Raw genomic sequence first — 22,342 nt, forward strand, 5'->3', positions numbered from 1 at the left:
CAAACAAACATAAAAAATACAATACACCACAAAACACATAAAATGATGACATTTGTGCCCGTTGAGATTTATTTTGGACAAGATAATTTATATGCACTTTCTGTACAGTACAGTTATAATACAAACAGGGACAAAGGTGAGAAATGGACGTAATGATCGCTATATAAAAGTAAAAAATGCATTTGAAATTCGATGCCCAAATGAGTAATGTAATAAAAGCATTATGATATCACTCAGTGGAAAGGACTCATCCATAAAAAAAACGACTTTTCATGATGTAACTGTTAATTTAATGCAGTCTAAGAGACGTTCCAGCTCATTCACACAGCTATACACATTTATGCTTTTCAGACACATACAGTCTCATCACTGTCCCCATCATACAGTAGATAAATGCCTCTGGTCTAAGCTCGTCTCCCAGATGAGTGTACTGTATAATACTGAGCATGAATGATCAAAAGCTATAATACTCTACCTTATCTGATAAGCTACCACTCCCTCAAAGCTAAATATTGAAAAAAGACCCATTGTGTAAGCATTGTATTTCATCTCCTGGTTATCTGGCAGTTTAGATATTACTGAAAGTCAAAGAAAAGAAAAGACTACTGTTATTAAAACATGTTCTTGTATTATTTCTGTGGAATTGCAATAGCACTGTACTGAAGCTTGCTGAAGCCCCCCAAAAAAAGAAGTCAAAGCAACTAAAACAAAGAGGTGAAATAATATTTTCAGGAATATAAAAATACAAGTCGAACTGTGATGCATAGTCCCTCAAACCGGTTTACGGATTAATAGGGACAATGCTATAAGTGTATGTTAAAAATGAAAAAAAAAACAGAGAAGGCACAGTACCCAAATTAAAAATCTGGGTATACTGTATCACCGCTAGTAGATATATAGTTCTATATCACTTAACAAAAGCAGAATTATAGTTCACTCACCGACTGTCCAGCTCTCGCTATCTGTGGTGGTATTCAATCTACACTTCAGTTCACGTAACAGCGATACACAGAAAAATGTTACCGGCCGCCTTACGTTTACCCTCAAGTGTCACCTAAACAACTAATGCAGAGCACGCCTTCACAGCTCATTAATGTAAATACTCTTCCAAAGAAATTTACAGTGTATAGTGTTGAACAAAAAACATTAGTCCCATAATAGAAGAGCAGATAAATAATAATGTGGTGGTATCACCAGTAAAACTTCTTATCCATATCTTATCAACAACTGGTGCGATCTAAATAACTAATAAAATCAACTGTCACACTTGCGATTGAATGTTCAGCAGACATTCCAACGTTGGTGAAAGCAAAGAAACTAAATTCTTAGTACTGTAACATGCTCCTTGAGGTGACTTCCCCCCCCCCCCCAATCACCATTGTGGGCCCTCGTTATAACATTAAACAACATGCCAACGTTGGCCGTTATTTTCTCCTATTATGAAAAAAAAAAAAAAAGGGCCCATGAATGGAAAAAGGGGACAGCAGGCCGCTAGTAGAAGATTGGTGCAGATCGGTCATCAGAGAAGGTGGGCCGGAGGTAGACCTCCAAGGAATGGTCACTGCGGGGAGAGGAGGGGCGAGACAAGGAACACTTATAGTTAGCTTGAACATAGTACAAGATTCGGAGAGACACATGGTCAGTTATGTAACCGCACTCAAAGAAATCTTCAAGTTGAGCAAAAAGTTGCAGCATTGTGAGTTTTAGCAAGCATTTGATGAGAAAACTCCAATAAAATAAGTAATATTCATGCATGCAGGGTCAGTGCCTTCTCTGTATATCTTGTTATACACACACAACAAAATCAGAAGTTCTTTTGCAACCCAAGGCCTGCTGGACTGACAGAACCAAACACTGCCCCTTCCACAGAGGCCAAAGGACAGAAAAGACCAGTGATTCCCAGCATCCTACTGCAGCCAGACAGCCAATGACAACAGAGAGAACCAGGCAGCAATAGAGAGAAGAAGAATAGTGATTGGCTGGCTGAAAGGCGATGGAGACTGGTGACTTACGGAGGTCTGTTCCCTCAGAACCGGGACAATTCTGGACCCAAACTGGAAGGTAAAGAGAACCTTTGGGTTTGAATGGCTCATATCTCTCAGGTCATGCATGGGTCACATTTCGTAACGACACTGGTTAGTCTGATGCAAGATGAACATACTGTTTGGCTGGTAGTAATAAGTAGGCTAACTGAAATGAGGGATGCAAAACAGAAGTACACACATCATGCTCAACATGCCATACTGTATACAGTACTGTATGTTCCTTTTCAAATTGTAAGCTCGTCTTAGTGGGAACAAAGTTTACTGCAAATGGAATAAAATCAACAGGAAGCGGTGTCTGCTAAAGTGTGTGTATTGTTGTTTGTATAATCCAAATACAACTCGAACACAAGCCAAAAGTATAATGCAAAACACAACCGAACAAGAAGGTAAGCAGGCAGGCAGTTCAGATACTCACAATACGCATACTGTACACAGCACCACCTCACACACTGACTTTTTTTTTTACTATGACACAGAGCAGCACAGATGTTATGGGTGCTGGGGGAGGGGTAAGGATGAAACTGCAAGCATACAGCTGTGGCTTGAAATGACTCACAAAAGGTGGCAGTTTTAGAAAAAAAAAAATAATTTAAATATTTAAGGGGGAAAACAAAAATCTTCAGAACCATAACTTTGAAACAAGAAAGATTTTCAACAAGAGTGTCACTGTCACTGACAGAACAGATTTCTCGTCAGACCAGACTGTTTATTAATATATAGAGATATGTTTTATTTAGAATACCTTTGTAAAAAGTCACCATACATTCAAGGTCAATTTTTAGTATCACATTTTCTGGTTTCCCTCCACAGCATGCATAAGATAAACACTTCAGCTAATCAGTAGTTTTGCATTGTTTCTGGAAATATGTTTTTTTGTTCTTTTTTTTTTTACAAAGACAATATTTTTCAAAGAAAAGACCAAAAACTACATAGCCACTCAGGGAATACAATCATAAATAACACTGAAAGCTGCAAAAGCCGTGGTTATCCTTTAACCTAAAACTAATTCACAGCTGTTATTGAGGATACTCAACAAAAGACCATAAACCCCTCCAAACTCACTGTAGCTTCAGGGGAAGAAAAAGAAAACAACTGAAGGATATTGGACAATTGAACAATTCTGGCAGTAAGTTCAGCCAAGAACAGCAAAAAGATGGTTTATATGGGGCTGAGGGTGCAAAGTTTAATTTTATTTTTATTTTAAGAAAACGTGTTTTTTCAATGATCATAATACAGTGCAGTTTGGTGGACTGACGGAAACAATTTATATAGATGTATATATAGATATATATATACCGATTATTCTCGAAGCTTAAATTTGAAAATATGCTTCATTGCACATAAAGTTTTTGTTTAATAGGAAAAAAAAAAAGCAAAAGTAAGGCAAATATGACACACACTCCGGACGGAAAAATCAAGTCTAGCACTGACACAAGGAAGCACAGCAGGCCCTTCGGGATCTTTCAGAACAGAAACATAGTAATCTGCTGTACAGCCTTACTTTGAACAAAGCTTTTTGAGCGTGTGTGTGTGTGTGTTGAGTGGGAACTCAATAATACTGGGCCCACGTTAGCTTAAAAAGGCCATTCAGTCAGTGGCTTTAGTACAACGGCATTGAAGTCTTTTGGCACTTGTACAGTACATGAACATGTCCTTTAGTCTGACAAAATGACACAACCATGTACATGCATGAAAGACAAGCAGGAGCAAAGGCAGTCTCTTGAGAGATCAGTCCAAGATGGTGGACTATGATCAGAGATAGAGTATTCAGAGTCCATATCGCTGCATGCCGAGCAGGTAGGCCCCGCTCTGGCTCTCTCGCTCAACGCAATCCTCCACCCACCAACCGCTACTGTCCACACCGACACCGCCAGCAGCAGCACCCAGGACGGACGGAAGGAGGAAAGGAGGGACCCGGGGAGGAAGAGAGGACAGAAAGGAGGGATGAAACTGGCCTCTTCCATTCGGAGAAGGGGTGTGTGTGGAGGCAGAGCAGGAGAGGTGGAGATAAGTGGACAGGAGGGAGGCTAAGAGGAGGGAAAGATGGGGGGAGGAAGAGGCCCCTGTGCTATCCGGAGCTGTCTGTTTCTGTCTGTATGTCTGTTCTCACACAGTCGAAATCAATTTGCCATCAGGACTGTCACTGTGGAACAAAGAGAGAAGGAAGCTTGCCAGGTCGGACACACTCAGAAAGAAATGGAGAAAGACAAGACAGGCACAAGGGGCAGGGTAGAGTTTAGGAGAAGTGCAGGTGGGGTCGGGAAAATCGACTTCGCCCCACCTACAGCTTCAACTCCAAACACACCTGCCGATATCAGGACGATTGGACTTCCAATTCCCTCATCAACACTTTTATACGGATATGTTTGCCGTTTGGAAATTGGTGCACATATTGAGAAGTTTTTTTTTTAAAGTTTTTTCTTTACAATATTTGTCTCTACCAGTCGCTGATAAGTAAACCAAGATGTTACAGTTGATGAGAAAATCATTAAGTCATCTCCTTAGCTGGAGGGATGTAGTATTAGATTAGTCTGTTAGGGTGAATACACCCTGCAGGACAGTGTTGTCTCAAAATACTGATATAGGAGAAAAAAAAAACACATTTAGAGCAGACAGGAGTGTGTAAAACAGCTTGACACTGGTGCCCAAAGCCCCAGGCTGACAAGCAGTGATGACTGAGATGAGGTCAGCATGATGTCGACTGTCACAACATATAGTCAACCAAAAACCAGCACGCACACACACGCGCACGCACGCACGCGCACACACACACACACACACACACACACACACACTTTCTCTCTCTCTCTCTCTCTCTCTCTCTCTCTCTCTCTCTCTCTCTCACAAACACACACAAACCATCTCACACACACACATTTATATACATGTACACAGATGTACTTCCTGATCGGACAGAAACAGGCACAGCGTAATTCCTAACCTCAACCTCGCAGAACTCTGGTGAGGCAGCAAGGACTTGAAAGGCTTACAGTTAAAATATTCTTGGCCATGAGCTCTAAACAATAAACTGAAATACTGACCCTGCTGGACTGCATTCATTACTTTAAAATGTTATTTAAAAAAAAAAAAAGTGACAAAACAAAGAGCAAAGAGAAGGGGATAAAAAAAAAGAAGAAAAGAATGGAATACAATAATATTCAAAGAAAAAGGAAACTGAGATCTACTGTCTGAGCTTAACTATGCTCCTCATTAGTCCTGATCAATAGAAAAATCAATGGCCAACTGCTCTGATTACTGATTAACTCATTTGTTCTAGTGTGAACCAGGCAATAGAACTTCTCTGAAGTTAATTTTTTTTTGCTTTTCTGGACTATTCATCAGACACAACTAGTTATTGAGGATGCCTCTGGAAAACTATGACTGGCATTTATACACTTGACGATCAATGGAGGAAAAAAAATAAAATTTAAAAAAAAAAGTGTTATTTGCAGCCCTGCTCCTCATAGTAGTTTAAGAAACCGATGTACTTCACCACTTTGTACAGACACAAAAAGATGTTCTCATAGAAATAAAGCAAAATGTTATTTTAAATGTTTCGGCAAATTAAATTCACACAACAAAAGTACAGTGTTTTGCTAAAAACCTAGACCTCTTTTTTCTTGTTTGTTTTGCAAAATCTTCCTTGAGCTATCTCGGCACCATCTCTTGTTTGTTCTGGCTGTTTTTGCAGCTGTGGTGCCACCAGTTCCTATGTGCATTGCATTATGAGAAAAGGGTTTATATCAACAGCACACTCAAGAACCAACAATGCTAACTTTTTTGGGAGAATGAAGTATGCATAAACTTTTTCAAAGGATACTTAATGTATTCCTGCTTAAACTGTTAAAGTAGCATTAAATTGGGACAGTTGGTTGTATGCCAAGCAGTTGCCTAGCTGTCTCTTGAGTGGCCGAGCATATAGTAATTCATTTGAAATGGTGTTTATCTAATTCTCTCATGTCTTCTTCTTTTAAGTAGGTATTCACTTTGCAAATGATCCGAGTTAAACAATTCAGATGACAGTGGCAGTCATACAGTATCAGTCATTACTCAGTGGGCAAGACAGAAAAGGCACTTACCTTGTGGCAAAGCGGCCGTCATAATCCTCAATGGCAGGCTGAAAAAAAAAAAAAAAATTACAGTTTTACTTCGTGAATTTGAACACCAATATTTTATATTTTATATTTTTACTGCTATTTTACTGCTATTTTATTGCTTTTATATTGTTCTATTATTATCTTATTGCTTCTGTATGCTGCTGTAGCGAAAAAAAATTCCCCTCGGGGATTAATAAAGTAACTACCTAACCTAACCTAAGAATCGAATCACCTGCTATATTTAAATATAAACACTAGGTGGCAACAGAAACTGAACAAAAGTCTTATGTTAAGCTACTGCAGGATTACTGGCATCCAATTTGTGCAACACAGGACTAAATCAGATGGAGGCCGCAAATGAACTGAGAAAGAATAACAAGATTAGAAACGGCATTGTTCCCACATATTACATGCTTTACTACCTGTGTGCCGAAGCCTGCCATGCTGTAAGGGCGTGGGCGTGTCTGTGCTAGGCTCTGTGCCAGCAGTCGGGCAGTCAGGCCGTAGTCAGGTGTGGGCAGTGATGCATCACTCTCCAACAAGTTCCCCGTGCTGCTACTTTTCCCATGATGCAGGCTGGAAAAGTAAGAAAACAATGGCCTTGGTCTTGGACTCATTATGCTGACACACCGTTTATAAAAAATAAATAAATACATTTAAAAAAAAAGCCACGTACTTCACTTTCAGCTTCTCATTGTCACTTTCAGGGAGCACACGCGTGTAGGAGAACGGGAACCAGCCTCGCCTGAGAAAAGTGCAGCGCTCGTTAAATGTATTCTCCACTTTTACTGTAACTAAATGTGGGACAAATATTTATCCAAATTGACTGTATGGATTCAGGCAAAATAGAACATTAATTACATCTTGTTTTTCTCATTCTCCCCATAGTGCCAGCCATCGCGGGCTTCAGGCACTAGCAGGGTGATGACATCTCCCTCAGAGAAACTGAGCAGGGTGCCGTTGTCACCTGCGGCGTGGGAGAAGATGGCCTGGACACGGGCGCGCCCATTCTTTTCAAGTCCTGCTGCCATGGAACTGGACCTGGGCAGGGTCCGTGTCTCGCCTGTGGGGGGTTTGCAGGTAGAGTACTAGAGTTACAACATGATGGAGTAACTGGAGTCTGCAGTGACAAATAAAAGGTCACACTTATGTCTTTTTAGGCACAGTAAGCAGTTAGACAGATGCTCTAAATGATCGACTTTGCTTCTGTATAGCATTTGTAAACAACCACATACTGCCGCCAGCATGACTGATAATCTGGTACAACCATCATAAACTGACTGCAGTTGATATAAGGGGTAGACTCATCATCCAAAATCTAAGTTTGTGTTTGTCCCTGCTCGTCCTTTGGGAATCTGAAGAGCAGTCGCTCTCAACCTTTCCAACCCAATGGTCAATGTTGTTATTTAGCACAGACGTTGGAGGCTGATGTCAGTGTTATTTTGTCAATTGCCCTAAAATCACATCATGAAGGTACTGAGGAAGAACCTCTTCCGTTTGCTTATCAGCCTTTTGTCGGTGTAGACGATGTTGTCATCTACCTGCTGCAGCTCCTGGATGGATCACCTGGATGATCATGGTGGCACAGTGAGAATGAAGTTTGTTTTGTTGTCGTTTTTTTTTTTTTTTTGGTGCCTTTAATACCATCCGAACACTTCCACTTAGTGAGAGGCTGCTCAGGATGGGTGACAGCACATCTACTGTCTCCTGGATCGCTGACTATCTGTGAGATAGGGTCTGGTTTGTGTGGCAGGGGAGCTCTCTGTCTCTGTGGTGGGAAGAAACACCACAAGAGACTCTCCTGTCTCTGTTCACTCACTCTATGCACCTGAGATTTCCAGTACAACTCCAAATCATGCAACCTGCAGACGACTCTCTGAGGACTGCAATGGTGGTGTATATTAGAGATGGGCATTATTCCCTAATATTTTCTCTTTATTTATTACCATCTCTTTGTTGTGTACATATTGTACATGACAGCTCTGCTTATGATATCTAGCTGCAGTGCTAGAGTGTTTGGATATCTTACCCACTGGGTTTTTATTCTTGGCGGGGGCAGGCCTGCGGACAGGTAGGGTGTTGGAGTAGACATCGCTGACCTGTCTCTGGGGCTGGGCCTGGGTCTGGCCCTGTGCCTGGGTCTGAGGGGATGATGGTCTGACTTGGGACACAGACATTGTCCCCCCATCTGTCCAATATTCCTCTCCATGGACTCCTGTTGTCCCATTGACCATGGACATGCCATCAGGGCCCATCAACCTCTGGAACAAACAAGCGAACCGTTGGATTCAGTTAAAAAAAAAAAGTCTTGCACTGTGTGATACTGTATCAGCAGACACGTTATTATTTTGGTATTGAAGCTGGAGTTATATATTAGGATTAACATCTGCAGTGTAGACATTAACACATCAATCAAAACATACATTTTAATTTTGACTTTAGAGATATTAAGTCTGGTGAGAGTCCATCTAAGTCTAGTCAGTCAGTTGCTACTCGGCATGAAATGTAGACTTTAAACAGCTCATTAACTTAAGTGCCATCTTTAAAGTGAGAGTGCAGAGATGTTTGTCTGATTGGCTTCCCTATACAGGGCTAAAAGTGGATGAGCTGACATTAGGATAGAAGTGTTAGTTCCCCCCTGAGGATATGAATTGAAGTTTTTCAAGTTGAATAATTCCATTTTCTTAAGAAAAACAAATATATATTCTGTATAAAATGCCATTGAAAGGTAAATGATTTGTCTTATCCAAAAATGTAACTAGAATCTAAAATTGAACTTTTAGTATTTGCTTAAAGTTATGTCTAGTTTTTCTTTATCATAAGAAGGAATTTGTTTTTGCATCCATCAGATTCTCATGTCTAATCTTACCGCTGGGTGTCCAAGGCCACTACCCATAAAGACGGCCAGCTCTGGGGGCACAGGAAGAGGCTGAGCCCCGGGGATGGGGTCTGAGATGACCAGGTTGGATTTGGAGGAATGCAGGGGACTTGTGCCCCCGAGGGCAGCAGAGCCCATCTGCTGGGCCAGGAGCATGGCCCTCTCCGGCAGCTTGTTGGGGTCTGAGCAGGCCTGTAGCCACACTGGGATCTTCTGGGTCAGAAGGTCTTTACCCTGAAAGGCGGAAGAAAATATAGGTGAAACACAAGAAGAAAAAAAAAATACATGAACTGTGCAGTAATAAGTGGATAGCTATTGATGTAGCTGCAATGTGACCAGAGAAAACAACAACAACAACAAAAAAGCTCTGTTGAGCATTTCCTTTGCTAAACCTTCAGTTTTTGTCCTTTTTCTCTCAAAAGCATTCGGCCCTCAAAGATATTTCCACACTGTGTATCCTTGACCGTTGCCCTTTGTACAGCTATGATAATGTGCTGCGTGGGCGAGGCAGACCAACACACAACCAAGCTTCCCACTTCAGCATCTCACAGCCTGTGGACACATCTGTTCTTTCTGCACCTATCAAACTAGAGGTTGTGCAAAAATGAACACATTTCTGCGATTGTAGAGTTTACACGCATGCACCAACCGTGCTTTTGCCCCTTTGTAGGCACTAATTTGTAGCTCTCATCGTCTCTTATTCTACTCCCTCATACATACACAGGGATCTTGCACACGGGAAAACGCACACTAAGAACCCACTGGGAGAGGGTTCTTCAGTTTGCTGAAGGTGAACTCTTCCCACGCACACCCCCATCCTGATTAATGACTAGACTCCACATTTGAAAAAAAAAAAAAAAAAAAAAAATGAAAAAAAAGAAACAGCAGCACACACGTACACTGTCCTCCTCCAGAATTTGATATTCTTGAGAAATGGATAGGCCTGTATTTAGAGCGCACACACACACACACACACACACACACACACACACACACACACACACACACACACACACACACACACACACACACACACACACACACACGCACGCACACGCACAGATACATACACACAACAACAACAACAACAACCATAAATAGATAAAACTGACTAAATCTCACTTTAATAATTTGCGAGCACCTTTGATTATGTGATATAGGAGGAAGTATGTTTGGATTCAAAGGTTCTTTGCTTCAAATGTCAGCAGCAACTTGAAAATAACAACCAGGCATAAACATTCTCCAGTGACCGTTGTTGTAAACAATATGGGTGAGAGGCAATTTGTTCTGTACACTGAGCTTTGTTGCAAATCATTTTCCACTGAATTTAGTATTTTGGTGCCTTTTCTTCACAGTCTTATGAAGAACTGCAAAAGTGAATCAGTTCTCCCCACAAAAAGGTGGCCAGATGCTCGAAGGTGCAATGATGGATTACAGCTTCAGATGTGCCTGTCAGCTGGGCATGGTCTCCAGTATTAATGAATATTTAAAATGAAGAGGCCCTGATGAGCGGTCAAAGCTAATGCGACTTTGAATTATATATCTCCTAGTTTGTTCTTTTTGCAATGAACAGTGGTCTACAGCAGGTGAGTACAAAATAAAACTGAACTGACCGATGGGGAGTAGTTGTCAAGAATCAACACAATACACCAAGGGGAATAAATTAAGTTTCAGGAATCGACTTAAACTCTGCACATATTTCTTTTTCAACATTTCATACAGGAAGATCAAAAGTACTGAAAGCAGGCTGAGCCCCATTAGTTGCTGAGGTGCGACAGCAAACAAGCAGGATAACAAAAAAAATAAATCAAGGAAACACTGGATTTAATCATGCGCTCATATTTGAGCACAGACTTTATTAAAGGCACCGAAAATGAATTTTATTAATCAGCTTCTTGCTACGAGCATCAAAGCCATGCACTTCTTATATTCTGCCAAAATTCAATGAGATTTGCTTTTTGTATTTTCTTGCTCACTGACTTTATATTGGCGGTGCTGAAAAACAACATGATGAGATAGTTGGACTTACCTTGCCATGGTAGGCGCTGCTGTTCTTGGCCACAGCACACTGGCGGTCGACCAGGAAGCAGTACCTGCGACGCTCCTCAGACAAGGCTGTCTTGTATCCCTCAGCGATGAAGGTGTCCAGCTCGGTTTGCTTACTGCTGATGGTCTCTACAAACTGAGGGAGAGGAGACAACGGGTCACTTTGGTTAATCATAATATCTGCAGATTTGTCCAGGAGAATCACAACATGCCGGCGTTGGTGCCAAAAAGGTCTGGGGACTAAATATTTTCTTTTACTTCAAATGCTAAATTATTGCTATTGCAATTTCTACAGCCGAGACGGTGAGAGAGAGGTTTTGGTTACCGGTCCACTGCAGATTCTTCATAGCTACTATAAGAAATTGCCAAAAAACTGATTTCAAATTCAGTAGCTGAGGCCAATGGATAGAAGGTCTGGCAAGAGAAAGGTCCAAGCAGCTGGCTAACACCAAAGTACTTTTTTTTGTATAGCAGCCTGCTTTACATTCATGCAATTACACACATTCACACCTAGGAGCTGCTCAGTATAACCCGATCTTGTACTGTCAATCAGTGCACAGCTCCACTGGAGCAATTAGGGGTTAAGTGCACCTTGGCAGTAATAGTTGTGCAAGGAGAGAGCCTTACTCAGTAACTTTCTCCGGACAGATTTTCCCTGCCGAGTGCTATCGAGGCAAAGCAATTATGACTGCGAGCAGTTCCTCCACACTGCGGGATCTTCAAAGACCCACTAATCCATTTTACTTGTCGGACAATAACAAATAACAGGCGTGTTGATGTTTGTTTAAGAGTGAGTAATGGCAACGCAGTAAGAAAGAGAGAACCAGCGCTGTCAGTTTGTCTTAGCGTGAGCTCTCTAAAAATGGGAAATGTCTCAAAGGTCACTTAAGACACACATGTACACGCACATACTCACTAGGGTCAGTAACAGTGGTGAGGAGCTCTAGGGAGTCTCATTTCGTAGAGAAAATGGCACTTAGGCTTTCTTTTGAGCTTGTGCATACACATGCCAGGTACCGTATTTACAAACCGCAGAGTTTGCATGTCGGTAGTTGAGCGTTTCCAGTACTGTAGTCACAGAAGTAGGTCAGCTGAATCCAGTTTCATGGCTTTAATACTGTAACATCTGCTGATAAATACTGACCCAGAAGAGAGTGTTATATTTACTTGTATTTATTGAATCGAAACTGAACTTTTCTTTGGGGTACTGGCATGTTTGATGTTAGCAGCTGGGTATTTTCTAGGATATGGAAGCTGAATAAAGTAAACAACAACACGTGTCCTTTTCATATACAAATAAAGTTGGCCAGCCAATGAATGAACTGAATACACTTTGTTCTGAATGATTATTAACTTCCAAAACAGTCAAATCTCGATCAGCCTCAATCAAGTTTGTGGGTGATTGTGATACTTCATCATTCGAGTCCCGATGGCTCAAAGTGAGGAACTTGACATATAACCCATGTCACTGTTGGTGCTGCAGTGTGATTAATAGTTCCTGCAGTTTAATGTTCTCAAAGCATTAAAGTACAATTTAGAAAGTTTTACACTATATTCCACAAAGATTGATTACGTTTATTAAGTTGGAGTTCCTGCCTGCAGCCAAATGTAAACTCCTATTGTGCCTCCACTCAGTGCAGATGCATTTCATTTAGTAACCACCAGAGCACACTACTTCCCCACTGCCAACAGCCGAGAGGTAAGTTCATTGGCATTCCAACTATGGAGGAATACTTCAAGTGGCTAAATGACACTGAACACAAATAGCTTTAGGAATGGCCTTTTGCATTCGCACTGGAAGAAATCCACAAACACCATTACACAAATCCACTGAGCCAAGTTGTCAAATTAAGCAAGGGGAGGATGAAAGTATGATGCAAACTTTTATTTCCTCCGGAGACGACCTTATTCTGTCTCTCATCTTAAATTCAAATGGGATACTTAGAAACTGCTTCAGTTAGTTCTTATTGGTTCCGTTCAGGGCATGAGCATCTCCTCAACCTGGCTGCTTGTGAAGAGAGAAGAGAAGTCATGCTATTGTCGATAGCTTTGTACAGAAGCTGCCAAGTTGAAATCTCCCTTTCCCCCCCTCATATCCTCATCTTTGCTGTGAAAAAAAGTTAAAGATAGTAATTTTATTTTGGTATGAGTCATACGCTATATACTGCAGAGAGAATAGAGAGGAGGGAGAAAGGAGGAGAGGAATATGCCGGGGTGAAGAAACGTCTGGCGCGCGCGCACACACACACACACACACACACACACACACACACACACACACACACACACACACACACACACACACACACACACACACACACACACACACACTTCAAAATCTAACATTTGTGAATGGGTCTATGGTTGAATCACGGAAGCCACATAACGACCATTTAAAAGATGACAACCAACGTGTCTGCCTCTCTCTCTTTCCGCCTCTCGGGTGGAGTGACCCTTTTTGTTTTTGCCGGCTCTGACTCACAGCCTACTCGCCTCTCAAGCACTTCTGAGCAGACCTAATAGGAGCGGCTCAACCACTGTGCCCTCTCCTCTTGTCAAATCCACATGGCCCAATTCTCAAACCATTCAAAAGGTCACCAACGTAACCCAAGACAATGAGCGCAGTGGGAAAAGCCTCGACCGTCACCAGCCACTATTATATCCGAGCGACGTCAGGTTACATCATAGCTGGAATGACTTGTTTTGCAAAGGTTATGAATATAAATGAAACCTGCTACACGTCAGAGCGGTTCTTGCATTCAGATTTGTAGTGATCAGCATTACTGCCTCACTCTATGTCTCCTAACACTGACATATACAGGACAAAATCCCAATATTCAAAACATTTAAAAAAAAAAAGCATGTGACATTATAAACTCTATTACACCAACACAGTTTCCAGTACTTACAAGCACTGAGAAGGGAGTCATTCACACCCTTCAAAAAGTGAAGAATACAGTAGCATTCAAAACAACAAAACTGTTTATACTCCTGCGGGGATCCAAAAGCATTTCCCCGCACAGCTTAGAGCTGCCGAGGTTTGCTCTTCTGTTCCTTCATCATCAGCACTCTTTGCACACAGAAAAATTGTATTTTAATGCTCCAGGGCACAACGGTAAGCACCAACACCTACAATACCTGCTGTGTGTGTGTGTGTGTGTGTGTGTGTGTGTGTGTGTTTTAGTCGGCGCTTATCTTGTGCTTACGTCACTAACACCTTTTTCTGGATGCATGAATGTATGCACCCACAATGACAGGGTGGAATTACTTGTCAATTTTATGAAACCAGCCTGAAAAAAAAAAACCTATTAATTCTTAATCATGAACTCCATCTGTGTCACTCTGTCTGGACTCTTATTAACATATACAGAGCAAAACGAGCTTATCTAGATGAAACCCCTTTCTGTGGCACCTAGGCCCCCCTCCAATGAACTACATAATGAACTGATTAGCATTTCAGCAGGTTTCACCCATTGATGAAAAGGTACAGTGAAAGCGTCTGAAGACAGGAGAGAGCGGCGAGGGGAAGACAAAGAGACAGTCAGATAAGTGGGATAGACAACAGCAAAGAGTGTGAGCAAGAGGAGGGAAAGAGCGATGGAGACGGCGATCAATGAAACGCGGCCACCATCTGCGCACGCTGCCAGACTGCGCTCAGACTTATTTTACTTTTTAATGAAAAGAGGGGAGATAAAAAAAAAAAAGAAAACGTAGCGCCTCTCATCTGCGAAAATAACACAGATGTGGCGGGGAGGAGGAACTGTTGAGTTCGTCTTAGCAACTTTTACTTTCTCAACAGCATCAAAGAAACCACCTCTGCCTGCAGAAATTAAACTGTAAACATTGTATCTGTGGTCCGTCACTATCTAACCCTTCCTCAGTGGATGCCGGCCAGCGTGAAGCACAGGTCTTGTCGGAACGCAGGGCTCTTTGCCTCTCAGTGTGTCGTCCCCCCCTGCAGGGCTCAGAAACGACTTGACTTTTCTCTCACACGCCCACAGCCGTGATATGATCAGTGAAAGTGAGCGGACTGAAAATGAGAAAGGGAGAATGATTTTCTTTTTGCTGCTAACTGACTATGAGTCCAGAGCCTGATGAGCTCCTTCCTCTGCACAGATGGGCCCGATTGATCAGTCATACAGACTCGGTAAGAGTTTGAGGTGAGGCTACTCCTATTTATGTCCAATATGCACAAAGTACAAATGTTTTGTTGCTTTGCCCGGCTAGAGGCTCAACCTGGGGATGGTAATCCATCAATTTGTACTCCCAAAGACTTTGGGCCACATCAAGACCATGTATTATATCGAGTACTGGTGAAGAAATATATCATGGTGCCCAGAAGATGAATGTTAAAGATTTTGGTGAATCCGTGAGCTTCCAGCTTGTGCTATGGCTACATCAGCCATGTCAGTGTATCATGAAACCTAAAGTTTCAAATTCAATGACATTTTCAGCAGATATTTTTGGTTCATGCACAATAAAGGTGCTGTGGTGCCCTCAAAAATTCCTCCCATTTCAAGTTGTGCAAAACTGGACTGTTGCGCACACTGCCAGCTTTGATGCGTTATGATGACACGTTGTACAGCTTCTCTTCATGGCATTCCTGACACAGTGGAACAAACTAAATGTGACACAGCAGTCAGATCAATCCAGCACTTCCATACCATCCCAGACAGGAAAGGGCAAACGTGTGTGACACCATGCAAACTGAGCAGACAGAGGACGTACTCTTTCTTCTAGAAGACGTTTTCATACCCAATGAACGCCGCAAAAAGTTTGTATCGTTAAGTGTTGGGTGGAATCATGTTTCTGGTCCAGCCATCGATCTGATTCTGTCATGGGCGGCCACACTTCACAGTGAGACCAACAGCAGCTCAGTAATTACCCTGCAAGCCTTGACCTGTTAGTTTGGCATTTTTGCCTCCATGTCTGCAGGCAGTCAGACTTCCAGTTTCCAGAGAAATCCATGCGAGAGGCATTTTCTGCTTTGTTATTTTTTTCTCAGTTTGACAGTAACACATGGGTTAAACATAAAACAATTTAAAAAACAAAACAAAACAAAAAAACATTAAAATCCTGCAATAAGAGGAGGAGTGTCTTTTCAGGCGTTTGTGTTCATGTTCAGGGCCTATACTTCCCCTGTCGAGAGGGTGGTGGAGTGACGGAAACCTTAATGTGAAAGATAACTAATTAAGTTATGTCTAACAGTGAAGGTCCATTCCAACTCATCAACATTGATTTCACCTGAAAGGCTCTGTCAGAGACGGCTGTTTTGGAAATAATCACATGAATGATGATGCAAATACTGCTTTGTTCCCTTTGTGGATCAGGCTTTTGACTGACACCTAAAACATTTTGTAGCCGTCTGAAGACTGCTGCAAAAATATTGTCCTTGATAAAAGTGACTAAAAATGTCATCCACGCTATACGTTACAGTACATACAAAAGAACTCCTTTGCTGTAGCACCAGCTATACAAAACGTATTCTTGTTTTAAAAAGATATGCAACGCTAAAACGATTAAATCAAATAACTACAGAACATTTATACATTAGGACATTTTTGTAAATAACATGGCTGCAATAGCATTCAGTTATGAGTTTATATTTTGAAATATCAGTGTTTGAAGCACAACGTCAGACATTTGCTATCTCATCTAGCCCACTTCTGATATTTGAGTCAGCTATTTTGTGGTGTATGTGCAGGCTGTGCATTTACACATCTTCATCAAAGCCATGTGCTGAAACACACCAGCTGAATTAAGAGCATACACATTCAGCGCATCCAGTTTTTCTTTTTTTTCCTTTCCCACTTGTGGGTCTGCGTGCCTGCTGTATGTGTGTAGATGCGATGTGATGAAGATCGTCCAGGGCTCACGATAATCAAACCTCCACTATTTGCCTTCCAACACAGAACACCTCTTCGCCACCCCCTCCACCCGCATCCTGGCTGTTTGAGTGTTCTCTTTCCTTTATGAAGACTAAAATCATTATTTTCACCGAAACTCATGAAGCTCAAATCCCACCGTCACCCACATCCACAAAAATTAAGTACAGCAGCGCAACAAAACTGACTTGGGAGCGTGTATCTTTTAATTTTTTTTTTTTTTTTAGATATTGCTCTTTGGATGTCTGGCCATTTTGTCAGTTTTTCTGTTCTTCACAACAGAAGAAATGACTTGAACTGTTTTGATGGTTAAATCAGGCATCTTCGTTGCAATCGTTGTATATGTGAATGCAATGTTATTCTCTGTGCAAACACCCAGCAGGAAGCTCACCTGCATCTCCTTCTCGCCATACTTGGAGGGGTTCTTGCTGCCCTGGCTCTTCCTGCGCAGCTTCTTTAGTTCAGCCTGACACTTCTCCAGACTCTCGCCTTTGTTCTTGTGTTCCACCTGGTATTTCTTCAGGGCAGCCTATGAGGGGCAACAAGCAGTGCACAAATAGAGAATTAGACCTTTGAAAAGACCACAAATTAAAAACCCTGCATGAAAGAAACTGGGAGCTAAATGAGGCAAGTCAGTAAATAGCAGTAATGCCAAACGTTTTTACACAAATTGCAGGTTCACAAACAACCTCAATCAGTTCAGCATGAAAATCATTTTGCAAACATGTAGCAGAAAATGTAACATTCTTTTTTTTGTTCCAGCTACATTTTTGTTGCGTAATGTTAAGGCTACAAGTTTTGAAAACTTTTTTTTTTTTTGGCGTGCTCAAGCGGGCTCCGAAATCTAAAAGCAATCTTTTTGATTAAAGAAAGAACCAAATTCACACGAGCCTTTAAGTTTGCTTTCAATTTCTCCTCCGGGTTTGATTTGACAACAACACTGCTTGTGTTTGGGGCTCTTAAAACATCTACTGCCTTTGATTACATCTCTCAACCTGTGGCTTCACAGCATAGCAGAGTAAAATGAGCAGAAATCAGTGACAGCCTGCATTGTAAAAAAACAACAACAACCAAAAAACAATGTGTGATTTGTAGAAAAAGCTAAATCTTTTAACAATGGAATTTATTTATTTGATTCATTTAATTTGCTTAATTATTTATTTATTGAGAAAAACAACTTTGTTTCCTGGCTGCACAAGCTCTGTTGCTATAGTAACAGCATCTGGTGTGACAAAGCTCATGCGGTTTCTGTGCGAGGCAAAAAAAATTGGAGGAGGAGAGCTCATACATGCGGGTTCAACACCCACATTTGCATACTGTAAAACGCTGAGGATGTAGGCAGATATCCTGTAGGCGTTCTGAAGAGGAGCAGAGAAGAAGATGCTGTTGTCACTGGGAGACCAACAGTTTGACACATGCTGTGTTTGGATTTCATAGCAGAGACAGGTGGTGTCAGTTCCATATGTCTGAGCCGGATTGAAAAGCTCTAAACAAAACAGCCTTTCACAGCAGTAAACTTTTAAAAAGTCATTGCTGGGATTTTACATTTCAACATGGCCTAGTGATGATTAATTTTCAACGTTAGAAACGTCTCTGAAATATAGATTTCTTTTTTTCCAATAGGTTTCCCCTCAAAATGGACCAAAACATGCCCGTGCACAGGTGTTGACTTCGTAAGCCAATAATAATGGATGGCTCATTCTTTCATTACCTCGTAGTCTTTGCGATAAAGCAGTACAACCAATATGGATTGCTCCGCTTCTGACATCTATAATTTAACTTGGAAAAAACCAAAGCTCCCTGGTGGAAAATCCCTGCCACATAAATCATAGTAATGATTAAAGTGGATAGAATTGGCTATTGTGAAAAGTTTTCTGTTAGTGCAGGGTCATATTGGGTAAACAACATAATAATCCCAAGCAATCCCCTTCATTGAACTAATATGCGTTTCCTCATTAACCAAGCCAGTGGATTTTGAGTTGCCTCTACCCACAGCTCTCAATCATTGGCTTCTACTGCAGACAAGTTCATTAGTGTGTTCAAATTTGATTAGAAACACAGTGAACAGTAGGTGAACTTTGGTACACTTGAAGAATCTAACCCTTGTCCCTAAAAGCTGATCTGCCATTAATGCTTCTCTTCATTGTTAATCTACTGTATTGTGCTTCCTCCATTTCAGGTTCATGCCCGAATTCTGACCTTTGTGTAATGAATGAAGAGCCTTATAATCCCCCGAAGTGATCCATTATGTAAAACAAAAGAAACACGGCGAGAAAGAGAGATGCACCACTGGGAACACTTCACTCTGGAAAAACAGCTCATTTTCCTTCGAGTCTTTTTGAACTGACTTGGAACTTTAGATGATTAATTCACAAACTCTGAGGCAAAGTGATTTCTGTTATCACTGCATAAGATCTGGTAGAAATCCTTAATGAGTAATTGATGCTAAAAAGCTCAATTCTGGACTAATATAGAAGGCATGAGACATTTGTATTTGAATTCAGACAGCAGACACATATTTGGCTGATGTGTATGGAGTCAGCAATTTCTTGGAGTTACTTTACATCAAAACGATTGTGGTTTTAATTTGAACTCAGCATGACACCATCCGATTTCACCGATGGGTCTCCCTGCTGAACCAAACAATTCTTTTTTTTTTCTATTTAATTCTAAAATCAGTATTTTAAGAGTGGGAGCTGGAGCAGCTCATAACGCGGTCCTTCCAACAATACGATACTGGCATCACTATCCCATCCCCCAAAACAATGCGCCGCAGCACTGCTCTACGCTCAGGCTCCATCCCACTCATTCTAAAGATATCACATGTAGACCAGCTCACAGCACTTACACACACACCAGGAGAGGTTTATTATAATCAATCTTCCCTTGACTGGTGAGTAGACATGAAATGTTATTTCAACGCATCTCTTTTCACAGACATATCCTCTAATTGTATCAGAAACCGATTTTAAACCAGATATTAACACACACAGCTTCACCTCCATCCCTGTTATCACCTCAGTCAAATTAAGGTGAAACTGATTTGATGGCACGTTATATAAATCACTAAAACAAGATCAAATATGGAGTGCACTTGTGAGCTGATGCTGTCCTGTGGATTTAGAAGAGCGATATACAGATACTTACGGTCAAATAACGAGCATCCAGCTCCACCTTCTTCTCCAGCTCAGAGAGCAGCTCATTGTGGAATGATTTCAACTGGGGGAAAAAAAAAAAAGCACAAAAAAAGAGTTCAGTAAACACGAGCAAGTTTTCCACATTAAGTTATAAATTACATGTGGGACCCTCTTTACTCAGTTACTGAATGAATATTTTACCAACATAGTGTTGGCCTGTAAAAGCCTCTCTCAGAAGTTCACTGCAACCTGACGGAATATTTAATCAAATAGTTCCCAAAACTGGTACTAAATTTTAAGTATATGCCGTGCCGATATCCATTCCCATATACTAACTTAAACAATCTATTATCTTAAATAACAAATTCTAAAAAGTAATCTACATTTAAATTGTACTTATGTTGTTATGATATGCAACAGAAACATAGGAGCATAACACACATTAAACTATTCTACATTTAAATGATATGGATTAATTGATGTTGCCACAGCACAACAATGGACGTTTGTCGCTTGAAGAGTTAGCCAATTCTCCTTGCTCCATGTGTGATCATGTGATTTATCTTTTTCTCTTAGATTGGATACATGATGGTGCAAGCCTGATATGGCCCAGGAACGGTTACATATTTGAGGGGGAGGGGGGGAGGTACTGTCAGGAGTCTGGTTTTCCTCCGTTTTGCCCCCGATCACCTCTCCTCCTGTGTCCCCTCAGTCCCCCGTCTGCTTGTTCTGTGTCCTCCTCTCCTCACCTCCCGTGGCCACGCTCCTCACCGGTCCCAGCAGCTGCAGCCACTCACCCCTGATCACCACCTGCAGGTGTGCTGCATCTCCCTGATCACCTCCTCGGACTATATGTACCCTGCCCCTGCACTCCTCGGGTTGTCGGTTCATTAGTTAGTCACCCGTCCGTCCACCGTCCGTCCCCCCGGCCCCAGTTCCACCGGCCCCAGTTCCACCTGCAGCGCTACCTGTCAGAGTCACCAGTCAGTGGAGTTGCCTTCCCGACTCGGAGGATTATAGACTCTGCTTTTTCCAGCGGTCCTGCCCTGCTAGTCGTATCTCCCTGGATCAGTCGGTTGAGTTACCCTCCCGACTTGGAAGCCAGTGGACACTATAGGTGCCACCTTTTGGTTTGTTTGTTTGTTTGTTTGTTTTTATTTATGGAAATAAAAGATTGTATTTTGGAACCGATACCTGAGTCTGAGCCTGCATTTGGGTCCTGGTAAAACACCCACCTCATAACGGGGCACAGCAAAGAGGAAAATTACCCAGAACACCATATTGTTCAATTAACTCCCTTCCCCATCCACTTCCCATGTTAGCAATTTGGATTTATATAGACTCAGCATGTCTGTTCAGTCAGTATGAGTTCATGTTCATTTAATTGTCATTTAATCCATGTAGTCAAGGGCTCGGGGACAAATTTGTGTCATGGCTGGGCAAATTGTTTCAGGAACACAATGGAGCGGAGCCCCACTGCCTAATGTGCATTAGTGTTGGAATAACTTGCTGTTCTGTCTAATCTATTGTTAAAAATATACCGCTATCGTGTTGAACCACACAGCTAAAAAGCCTTTGAGCTCAAAATACCAACCATCTCCTCTAGCTGCACTTGAATCTGTCTATGGACCTCAGCCATCTGGAACAGCACATCCCCTGCAAAGAGAGAAACAAGAAGACATGGAGAAAATGCATTAACAGTACGCTACAGCACAAGCAGAACACAGAGGAGAAGAGTAGGAAACGAGAGGAAAAAAGGAAGAAACAAGAAAAGCAAGAGAAAGAAACAGAGAGACCCCAGCGTGCAAAGCCCATGCAGTAACACGAGACACAAAAAACATACAGGACGAGCGACTTGTAACTGGGACAATGACGAACATGATGAAAGTTTGTTTTTGGTACAAGAAAACAGAGACACAACATCAAGTATGAAAAATGAAAAGAAAATGAAGGGAACAACAAAACAAACAAGCTGGGGGAAACAAAAGGTTTAAAATTAAATTCTAGTTCTCCAAGCATGTAAGTACTGATGTCTTATGGAGATCAAACTTATTGCTTTTCTTTCTTTGATTAACCTTAAAATCAGGCAATGTGATTTCTAAAAAAAAACAACTAAAAAAAAAACACTTCGAAGAAAGGTTAAAGTCTCCACGTATTAAAGAAGTAGAAAAAACAAGTTACCATAATGAAAGATAAGGGATACAGAAGGGTCATGCAGCTGTAGTGAATGTTTCATTTTCATATACCTACAGGC

General features: G+C 41.5%; 1 protein-coding gene across 5 annotated transcripts in view; it reads right to left on the bottom strand.

Moving 5' to 3' along the window:
* Positions 1 to 46: 46 nt before the first annotated feature.
* baiap2a (BAR/IMD domain containing adaptor protein 2a) overlaps positions 47 to 22,342 on the bottom strand; it is a 50,813-nt gene continuing 28,517 nt past the window's right edge. The window contains exons 4-15 of one of the 5 annotated variants that reach the window (XM_069702898.1): positions 21,683 to 21,744; positions 20,099 to 20,170; positions 17,343 to 17,480; positions 11,050 to 11,202; positions 9,012 to 9,254; positions 8,172 to 8,403; positions 7,004 to 7,205; positions 6,819 to 6,887; positions 6,565 to 6,718; positions 6,125 to 6,162; positions 2,013 to 2,054; positions 47 to 1,561 (exon numbers count right to left, since the gene is read on the bottom strand). In XM_069702898.1, the coding sequence (XP_069558999.1) occupies positions 2,027 to 2,054; positions 6,125 to 6,162; positions 6,565 to 6,718; positions 6,819 to 6,887; positions 7,004 to 7,205; positions 8,172 to 8,403; positions 9,012 to 9,254; positions 11,050 to 11,202; positions 17,343 to 17,480; positions 20,099 to 20,170; positions 21,683 to 21,744 (1,391 nt within the window). In that variant the 3' untranslated portion in view covers positions 47 to 1,561; positions 2,013 to 2,026. Of the gene's footprint in view, positions 1,562 to 2,012; positions 2,055 to 2,750; positions 4,189 to 6,124; positions 6,163 to 6,564; positions 6,719 to 6,818; positions 6,888 to 7,003; positions 7,206 to 8,171; positions 8,404 to 9,011; positions 9,255 to 11,049; positions 11,203 to 17,342; positions 17,481 to 20,098; positions 20,171 to 21,682; positions 21,745 to 22,342 lie in introns of those variants that run through there. The other 4 variants (XM_069702896.1, XM_069702894.1, XM_069702893.1 and 1 more) reach the window with 4 other exon arrangements.

The sequence above is a fragment of the Brachyistius frenatus genome, unplaced genomic scaffold, assembly GCF_029030835.1.
Source record: "Brachyistius frenatus isolate BFR_SWC_R1_liver_20210118 unplaced genomic scaffold, ASM2903083v1 Contig_43, whole genome shotgun sequence".
NCBI lineage: Eukaryota > Metazoa > Chordata > Actinopteri > Embiotocidae > Brachyistius > Brachyistius frenatus.